The following is a 10,283-nucleotide window of genomic DNA, read 5'->3' as shown; positions in this document are numbered from 1 at the left end:
CAGGAATGTCTGGATTTCTTGATGGATTATAGAACTTGGGACGATAGAAAAACACCACGAATTGCCAGGATAGATTTGAAAAAGGAGACGTTACCTACTGGATAAGATTTTAAAAACTATAGCAATTAAACTGGAATTGGCCTGGGAATGGAAACTAGACCTAGGCAGTGCGCCAGAGGCTGAAAAGAGACCTGGACGTCCTCAGTAACAGCCAGGGAAGGCAGGGCCCTCCAGTCAAGGGCATGCGTGAGACAGACACCATTGGATCTGTGTGAGGACAGGGAAAGGTTTCCTAACCAACCTAGAAAGAGAAGACTTACAAATGGGCAGAGTCACCAAGGTACCTAGGTTCCCACCCACTGAAGTGGCTCGTTCACTGGTGTCATCTGTTCAGTAGCAGAGAGGACAGCAGGAGTTCACGCCCTGCTTTTGTGTGCAGTAACCCTCAGGGAAGGTGCACCCGTTCAGACAGCTGCAGTGACAGGAAGAGAGCTGCTGCGGTGGGGAGGGGAAGGGAGAGACAGGAGACTTGGGGCAGTAGCTACAGGGAATATAAATTTGTCAGAACTCTTTGAAATATGTAATTAAATGACTATTTTATCATGTCCTGTATACTTCAATAAAGGCAATTTTTTAAAATAAGTTTTTAAAAATTATTTTATTTATTCATTCATTTATTTTAATTTGACTAGAGAGAGACACATAGAGAGAGAGGGAAAGTGAGAAAGCAAGCCACCAGGTCCAGGATTTGAACTGAGGACGGCCATGTGGGAGTGTACAGCGCTTTAACTACCATGCCACCTGTCGGCCTCATCAATAAAGACAATTTTAAAAGAGCTGGGGGTGGGGGGACCATTAGGTGGTGTGGTGGTTAAGGGGCTGGACACTCCCACATGGTCAACCAGGGTTCAAGTCCTGAATCTGGTGGCTTGCTTTTTCACTTCCTCTCTCTCTCACTCTCACTCTTTGTCTCTCTCTGGTCAAACTAAAAAATGAATGAATTAATAAATAAAAGAAATAATTATTAAAAAAAAAAAATAAGCGACCAGCAGTTAGCATAATGGCTATGTCACTGGACTCCCACATAGTCGACCACGGTTCGAATCCCAGACCCAGTGGCTTAAACTCACGCCGGGCGCGTGTGCGTGCGTGCCCAAGATCCCGAGAGGAGAATGGAGGAGAAGGGATTGCGGCGTGACCATCTCTCCTGGGGGGTGATTTCTCGCTTTCTGTCTCTATGTCTCTCTTTGTCTGTCTGGCGAGCACACACGCCCTATAGTGAAAAACCTCTCCAAAAAAAAACTCACTGGGGGTGGAGGGACAGCAGGTAGAGTAGTGGTTATGACAGTGGACTCCCACAGGGCTGACAGCGGTTCAAGTCTCAGATGTGGTGGCTTGCTTTCTCACTTTCCCTTTCTGTCTCTCTCTAGTCAAATTGAAACAAAAATAAATAGTAGTAACAAATAAAAAGTTAAATAAGTTAAAAAACACACACAAAACACCTTACACTAGGTGCTTATGCATGTGTGCCTAAAATCCTGAGAGGAGAAGGGATTGCGGAGTGGCCATTCCCCACGGGGGTGATTTCTTGCTTTCTCTCTCTCTCTGGCAAGCATGTGCTCCCTATAGCAAAAACCTCTCCCCCCAAGAAAAAAAAAAAGGTCGGGCCAGTAGATGGTGTGAGGGTTAAAGCACTGGATCGCACATAGTTGGCTGCATGGTTTGAATCCTGGAATCCTGGAATCTTGGACCTGCTGGCCTCATCAAGGCATGGTTTGAATCCTGAACCTGGTGGCCTGGAAATTATGCCGGCTGCATGCAGGACAGAGAAGGGATTGCGGCATGGCCATCCCCTTTTGGGTGTCATTTCTGTCTGTCTACCTGTCTCTTTCTTTCTTTCTGTCCCTCTCTTGCAAGCCTATGTGCAAAGACTTTTTTTAAAAAAAATCCTTGTTTGTGTCAAAACACTATTTAAAAAAAGATTTATTTTTTTATGCATTAATTTATTCATTCATTTTAATTTAACCAGAGAGACACAGGAAAGTGAGAAAGCAAGCCACCAGGTCCAGGCCTTGAACTGTGGTTGGGCATGTGGGAGTGTCCAGCGCCTTAACCACCACTCCACCTGCCTGGTCCCTCAAAACACTATTTATGACGGCAAGAAGAAAACATTTGTAGCACATACCTGATTAATACTAATTCTGTGAAAAGAACCCCAAAATTTATTGGGGATGTTTGACAGTCTCCTGGGAAAGGTGGCAAAGGGTTTGAACAGAGGCTCTCGGGGAGGGTCTAGGAGCAGCAACATTCTCAGCTTGTCCTGCTGCAGTGTGCCTCCCTGCCTCTATCCTTTCCCCCTCGGTACCTGCACTAGCATGCCGTGTGCATCCTGCCTTGCCCTCACTCTGCCTCCCCCCACACCTGGCACAGCGGCTCCACAGCGGGGTCTCACTGTTACGTCCCCTGTGGTTAGCTTAGGTCTGCCATAAGTAGGCCTTCGGGAAGTTATTTTTTTTATAAGAGAGATTCTTGCTATAGGTTACATGCTCTTGCCAAAGAGACAGAAAGTGAGAAATCACCCCCTGGGTGGATGGCCATGCCACAGTCCCTTCTCCTCCACTCTCCTCTTGGGATCTCTGGTATGCATGTATTTATGTACCGGGAATGAGTTTTAAGCTGCTGGGTCCAGCGATGTAACCATTATGCCATCTGCTGGTCCTAGCATTTCAGGAAATCCTTGATTTTTCTGTTTAAAAGGAATTTTGACCTCTAAGTAAATTATTTATTTAGAATAGGCATTAATAGTAAAGGTGAGTCTAGGTCTGCAGGGTTCTGACACGAATTTTTTTTTCTTACAGAATGCTAATTCCTGCCCAGTCGATCGGACGGTCTTTACGTATATTTGCATCCGGGCTCAGTTTGGTGGTAAAATCTTGAAGAAGGTAAGTGGAGATGCCGCAGTAAAGCTCCCCCAGTGCACTGTGTCCGCATCCCTGTCCTGTGGGAAAGACTGCGCTCTCTGCAAATGAGGGTGTTGGCTAAGTGCTTTTTGGAAATCAGTCAACATGCGCCATGCAGGCATTGTGTGAGGCCTGGGGCTGACGTGCTGCCTGTCTGTGTCTGGAGGCCGAGGCTCTGGGGAGGCAATGGCAGTGATTGGCAGCTCCTGGGGCTCCTGTGCCCTTTCTCCACACCTCAGGGCTTTTCTCGCGCCTGGCTGCTCAGAGCTTTGTCCTCCTGAGCTACGGCAGCCTAGGAGGGAGGAGGTCGTGATGGGAGAGGAAACCTGTTTACTGTGAGGACTGGAGGTAGGAAGGTGATTTTCTGTGCTCCGTGTGCTTGCCTTTGAGGGAGTTGAGAGGTCTGCACATTCTCCTTTGGTGAGTCGCATCAGAAGGACCCAGAGAGGTCACCTGAGATCTTCTACATACCATTTTTTTTAGAATTATTTATTTAACTTTATCATTATTACTACTTTCTGATTTGCTAGAGGGCACGTGTGCTTCCTCGAGAGAGAAAGCAAGCTGCCAGGTCTGAGACTCAAACTGTGGTTGGCAGTGTGGGAGTCGAGCACCCTAGCCACCGTGCCAGCTGCTGGCTCCCCACCTACATTTTTATGTCCAAAGGGCAAGGTGCAGGGGCTTTGGCTCTTGTGTTTAATTTCTGCTGCCGTGTGACACGCTGGCAGCACTGTGGCCTTGGGTCTGTACCAAAGCTGCAGCTTTGGCTTTGGTGACCCAGGCACCTGTCCCAGCTATCCTGCTCCCCCGACTGCCTGGGCAAGGTGAGGCCTCTGGGCTGTCTTGACCTTTCAGCTAGCACCTCTGTGTCACCTCCGCGTACCTGAACCAGCTGCCAGTGCACGGTGTAGGTCCTGTGTGGAGGGAGACACACTGGCCAGCCCCGTGAGAAGGTCTGCCAGTTGTGCGAGATCCAACAACAGGAGGTGCAGTGCTGGCAGGAGGCCCCGGGTAGAGACAGGCTCACATCTCTGCGAGGCCAGCACATGCTAGAACAAGAACTGGCCGCACCCCTCTGAGGAGAGCAGCAGTGGAAGGTGGCTGGGAGACAGAGTGTCTCCCCATCTTCTGAAGAAAGTGTGTCCACAGACGGCCTACTTCCAGGTCTGAATGACTGAAGACCAGTCATGCCCCGGGGTGACCCACGTCCGGGAGTATCCCAGCCTCTGACCTCTCAGTTTCCTGCAGGCCTGGTGATGCTGCCGTCCACTCTCCACGCTCCGGAGTGTCCACGGCACCCTGCAGTTGGGGTCGTGCTCCCTCCCAGCACTGGCACTGCCTCTCCTGCTCTCTTACTCTGCCTGGGGCCACAGGGCTGCCCCGCTGCTTTCCAAGTGTCATACTTTATTTTTCTCTTAAATCTGTTTTTCCATTGTCTTTTCCTTTTTTTCACATAAAAATTTTTTAGTTTATTAATCCTCTCATGAAAAATCCGCACAATCACTGCAGATAGTCGTTGCAGAATCTTTACTCCTTCGACTTTTTGCCAGCACCAACATTGGCCTTGGCAGTCCCCATGACTTTCTTCATTCTGTTCTTGCGTTCCTTTCGCAGTTTTCTCGACATCTTTTTCTTCTCATAGAGGCCATGTCTTGCAAGTCTATGTTTGGGTTCACTTTTCTTCGCATAATCCAAAGAATCGTAAATCATGCCAAAGCCAGCTGTCCTGCCACCACCAAAATGGGTTCTGAGCCAAACACAAAGATGCCATGTGGTGTGGTCTTGTACATCTTTGCCGGTTTTTCCCGAATTTCTGTCCTAGGTACTGTTGCCTTCCCGGGGTGAAGGCCATCAATGACCATTTGTTTCCTCTGAAGTAGTCTGTTGGTCATGAATTTCCTGTTTTGAATAGTTACTGTGTCATTCATGATGGTGGTATAGCCTCAAGCAGCCAGGGAGGAAAAGAGCAGCTTTTTTGATATTTTGAAAGTTGTTTGGGGAGGGAGAGGTTTTTGCTATAGGGCACGTGCACTTGCCAGAAAGAGAGAGAGACAGAGAGACAGAAAGCGAGAAAACACCCCCCGGGGGGATGGCCACGCCACAATCCATTCTCCTCTCGGGATCTTGGGCACGCACACACACGCGCCCGGCGTGAGTTTAAGCCACCGGTCCGGGACGCGAACCGCGGTCAACTACATGGGAGTCCAGCAGCATAGTCATTATGCCAAATGCTGGTCTCTCTTTTTTTTTTTTTTTTTTAAATATTATCTTTTAAAGTTTAGGAGGAAAAAAATTCATTTTCTCAGGAGGAAAGGAGACAGGGATTCCCAACTAGGTCTGGCTAGGCCATGGTTCCCCCTTGGCCTCACAGCTAGCCAGGTCATGGGCAGGTGTGGACGTACCTAGTATGTTTAGATCAACCCTGAATCCCAGCCCAGTCCTCCTGTGTGGCTCTGGCATTACAAAGGAGTGCCCTGCTGACTTTGCCACCATGTCTGAGCCCTTATTTTTTTCCTTAGTTATCATCCCCAGAATGTTAGAAAACATAAAACTCACCTTATGCATGTTAATTTAGAACTTCGGGATTGGGAACCAGCAGTTAGCGTAATGGCTATGTCACTGGACTCCCATGGCGGTTCGGGTCCCGAACCCGGTGGCTTAAACTCACGCCGGGCGCGTGTGTGTGCGTGCCCAAGATCCCGAGAGGAGAATGGATGAGAGGGGATTGCGGCGTGACTGTCCCCCCCGGGGGGGTGATTTCTCACTTTCTGTCTCTCTGTCTCTCTCTGTCTGTCTGGCGAGTGCACGCGCCCTATAGTGAAAACCTCTCCAAAAAAAAAAAATAGAACTTCGGGATTTATGAAGTCCATATAAATCTTAAGCCAGTAACATTACGGTGAGAATGGACACTTGGATTTGGCAGTTTGCTTGGTAGGTGATATGTGACCGACACTTCTGCCTTCAGATCCCGGTGGAGAACGCTAAAACCCAGGATGGGGAGGAGGAAGAGGACCCAACCTTCTGCGAGGTGTGCGGCAGGAGTGACCGTGAGGACCGGCTCCTGCTCTGCGATGGCTGTGATGCTGGGTAAGAGGTGGCCAGGACTGCAGCCCTTCCCTGTCCTGTAGCAGTCTCCCTGACTCAGGACACAGTGTCAGCTAAGCCAGCCTGCTCTCATAGACGCGGACTCCCACTGCATTTACACCTCGGCTAATTTCCAAGGGTGTTCTGAGGCTACTCACAGAGATGCTCAAATACAGTGAGACAGAGGAAGAGAAAGAGGAGAAAACCATGAGGAGGGAAGCTTTGAGGCCAGCCCTCAGAAAAACCATACCCTGGCTGCCAGGTCAGGGCTGCCAGCAAGGAGGGGCCTCGTTGTTGTGAAATGTGCTGTAGAGTGTGTGCAGGCCCCAGAGAGAGACAGAGCAAGAGAGAGAGTGAGAGGGCACCCCCAGGGAGGTCACCACGCCACAGTGCCGCCGCCTCTTGGGGTTCTGGCCACACACACGCGCCCAGCCTGTCTTTCAAGCCTTCCAGTCTGGGACTTTCATTGAACAGTTGGCCTTTGGGATCCAGCTGCCCTAACCACTGTGTCCCAGCTGTCCCAACACGAGCCTCTTTTGAATACATTGTCCTTAAAGCCTTTCACCCTCACACTGCTAATTGTCCTCCCTTGGACGTGTGGTGTCCACTGCGGTCGCCCTTGGCACAGCAGGGACAGTGGGCATTCAGCTCTGTGGCAGTGGCTTTCTGAGAGCCTTGTGGTGGTGTCCCTTCTTTGCAGTTTTGTCTTGGGTTTAGGCAAACCCTCCAGAGATGCCACCTCTTGTCATCCTTCGGCTATGCTCTGCTTTGCAGTCAGCAGAGACGGCTGAGCCTGTGTGGAGTCCTGTGGGGGCAGCCCGTTTCTTTTCCGAGGACAGTTGTCGGCAGTGGCCCTCCTGTGTTTCCGTCTCCCTGCCTGCTCCTGCCCTGCTTTATGTTCACAGAACATGGTCTTTATCTTCTCAAGGCTCAGCGTGAATCCACATTTCGTGGACAGTTTATTGACCGCTTTGACCTTTTGAGCGTTACCACTTCAGGGTTCTTAGAAGTGTCCACTGCCAGTTGCCCCCTGGCATATGCTCGATGTATTGCTGAATTAGGGGGACGGGGTGCCTGCTGTGGGTACCCTGCAAACCCATCAGCCCCGCACAGTACTCCACACATGCTGTACTCTGTGACCAGAGATGACTGACTTACACAATGAGCATAAGCAATTTTGTATTTATGCGGGTGAAGTGCGGTGAAGAGAAAGAGAGAAAACAAAGCATCCTGCATGGGGAGTGGCCACACTGCAGTCCTCCTTTCTTTCTCACTCTCTTTGGGATTTTGTGCACACATACATGCAAGCCTGGAGTGTTTACATTGCGTCTAGGACTTGAACCATGCAATCGGCCATATGGGATCCAGCCACCCTAACCACCATGCTATTGGCTAGCCCAGCACAAAGCTTTTTATAATTATTTAATTTTATTTATTCATTCATTTATTTTAGTTTGACCATAGAGAGCCACACAGAGAAAGAGGGAGAGGGAAAGTGAAAAAGCAAGCCATCAGGCCCGGTACTCGAACCATGGTCTGCCATGTGAGCATGTCCAGTGCTTTAACCACCATGCCACCTGTTGGTCCCGTCAGTACAAAGCTTTAATGAGAACACAAGGCTGAGGTGGCTTAGCCCTCGGCACTCGCTCACGCACACACTGAATCCTTGTTCCGATGATCACAGGTGCTCTCGGTTTTGTGAAAGAGCCTGGATGAGCGGAACAGCTGGACACTGCCTGAGAGGCCTGCCCATTTCGTCCTGGCAAGGTCTTCTCCCCTGGCCTGCACCCCGTGTGTCCCATTAGGTCCTGCTGCCAGACTCAGACCCACATGCATTCTCCACTTCTCTTTTATGGCTTGGGGCATCCCTGCACTCAGGGCAGGTGATGTTACAAGCTACCAGTTCCAGGACTCTTAGCTGTGGGCTGATCATGTGAGATCCAGCCACCGTGGCATGGAGCCAGTCCTAAAAGTCAGTCGGGGGGCGGGGGCAGCAGGTGATGCAGTAGTTAAGATGCTCAATATGGCCAACTGCAGTTCACACCACAGGTCTGGTATTCAAATCACAATTGGCCGAGTGAGAGTCCAGTGCCTTAATCACTATACTACCTGCTGGCCCCAGGGTTATATGATTTTTTTAAAAAATTGACAATTGAGGTACCAGGAGGCAGCATGGTGGTTAAGGCCCTGGACTCCCACAATGTCAACTGTAGTTTGAATCCTGGATCCAGCACCTTGAAAACCACACAGGGTGGATTTGTGTGCATGCATAAAATCCCAGGAGGAGAATGGAGGAGAAAGGATTGTGGGTGCCATCCCCCTTAGGGCCGATATCTCGTTTTCCCTTTCACTGTCTGTCTCTGTCTCTGGTGAGCACATGTACCCTGTGGCAAAAACCTTAAAAAAAAAAGTCAGAATGTAACTTAAACATTCGCGCTTACTAAGGAGACAATTCAGTGGCATACCTGCTGTGTCACCTGAGTGTCTTCTGCCATGGACAGTGACAAAGAATAAAGTTAAGGCCCTAGTGGGCATTGAACATAAGTGTGCTGGGTATCTGCTCATCGCTTGCTCGGTTGCAAGCTTCGGGGCCTGAGGCTGGGGATATGTGTGAGACCAGCACGGCACATGCTCTTGTCCCCGCTTGTTTCTGCAGGTACCACATGGAATGTTTGGATCCCCCTCTGCAGGAGGTGCCCGTGGATGAGTGGTTTTGTCCAGAATGCACTGTCCCTGGCATGGCCCCCACCACTGGTAATGCGCTGTCCACTCTCCCACCAAGCATGCCAGTCCTTCTCGTTGTCTGATGCTGTCCGAGAGAAGGCCCTGGGGTTAGGTTGGTTGTATGGGGAGGGCTTTCTGTTGTATCCCTGCAAGGAGCTGGAGAGGCCCAGTGTCTTGGTTGGGTGTGAGGTCAGCCGATCCCCTGTCCTCAAGGTCTAGGCTCCAGGCCCTGGTGAGAAGCCCATCAGGGCAGCTGAGGGGTGAAGGCTGTAGCCCTCATGGCACATTAGCCAGGTTTTTTTTTTTTTTCTTCCAAGATACTGGTCCCGTGAGTGAGGAGGAGGTGTCCCTGCTCTTGGCCGACGTGGTGCCCACCACCAGCAGGCTCCGGCCTCGTGCAGGGAGGACCCGGGCCATCGCCAGGACACGGCAGAGTGAGAGAGTGAGAGCGACTGTGAACCGGAACCGGATCTCCACGGCCAGGAGGGTCCAGGTGGGTGGGCTGAGACCAAGGCCTGTCACCAGACCCTGGACCACTCAGTCGTCTTGTGGTAGGGAGTGATCTGAAGGGACGCTGTGGGCAGCCCCCCACATGCCAGGAGCCGTGGGCATACCCCAAGTTCGATGGGCAGTAGGGTCTGACCTGTGGTGGATGGGACCGAGGATCCTAAGAAGCACCCTGGAAGCCCCCAGCATTAGTATTTTTCTTTGCTTGGCTTTTTCTTTAAAACTGATTCATTTCTTTTATGAACAAGATAAAAACAAGGTGGGGAGAGACCGCGCCCTTCAGAGGGTCTTTGCCACAGGCTGTTCCCACCTCAGCCAGCCTCAGGTGATAGGCACATATGTGCCTCGTGTTTTCAGGGAGATCTCTGGACTTGAACTGGAAACCTTCCCATGTGGGGCAGCTCTATGGGGCAACTCTGAGGAGCATTGCGTTTCCTGCTCTGCCCCTAACTAGCCCCCACCTTGGCTCTTCACTCTCCCCCAGGCCTCACTGAGGGCTTCCTACCTCATAGCTTCTAGTCCCAGCCTCTCCTCAGACAGGGTAGAAGCAGGAGGAGAAAAGGGAGGGCGGCGTGGCATTTGCTCTGCCCTGAAGTCGGGTGTTTGCCCGGGGAGCAAGGTAGCTGAATTCGAAATGGCTGACCATGGGGGAGCCTCGTACCCTGCGTTTCAGCAGACACTTGCTGCTCCTCTCGCTCCTCCTCATGTACCCACTGCCCCTGCACCCTTGGGAGGCTGCTTCCTGCTTCTGTTGAATTGATTTCTTTCTCTCCCATCTGCCGACCCCTGACCTAGGCCCTGCCTCAGCCTCCCTCATCTATACCTACACAGGAGCCTTGCTTTTCTGAGCTTGCCTCCTGGAAGCCCTCCCAGGCCCCCTGTCATCACTGTGGGCCCATCCTGGCCATGCCACCCGTGGGGAGTGACCCACAGCTCATCTGCTGAAAGGGAGAGAGGGTGGAGGCCACCGGCAGCTGGCACCCGTCTGCAGGGGGGAGGGCTTCCTCT

General features: G+C 51.2%; 1 protein-coding gene across 7 annotated transcripts in view; it reads left to right on the top strand.

Moving 5' to 3' along the window:
* The window catches only part of PHRF1 (PHD and ring finger domains 1), a 42,658-nt gene that overhangs the window by 17,292 nt on the left and 15,083 nt on the right, over positions 1-10,283 (top strand). For all 7 annotated transcript variants that reach the window (XM_006164437.2, XM_027766679.1, XM_014582492.1 and 4 more), the window contains exons 4-7: positions 2,859-2,942; positions 5,926-6,047; positions 8,701-8,798; positions 9,086-9,261. In XM_006164437.2, the coding sequence (XP_006164499.1) occupies positions 2,859-2,942; positions 5,926-6,047; positions 8,701-8,798; positions 9,086-9,261 (480 nt within the window). The remainder of the gene's footprint in view (positions 1-2,858; positions 2,943-5,925; positions 6,048-8,700; positions 8,799-9,085; positions 9,262-10,283) is intronic.

Source organism: Tupaia chinensis, unplaced genomic scaffold, assembly GCF_000334495.1.
Source record: "Tupaia chinensis unplaced genomic scaffold, TupChi_1.0 Scaffold143624_1, whole genome shotgun sequence".
In the NCBI taxonomy this organism is placed as follows: Eukaryota; Metazoa; Chordata; class Mammalia; order Scandentia; family Tupaiidae; genus Tupaia; species Tupaia belangeri.
Note: the sequence above shows the minus strand (reverse complement) of the source record. Positions and strands in the feature narration are given on the sequence as shown.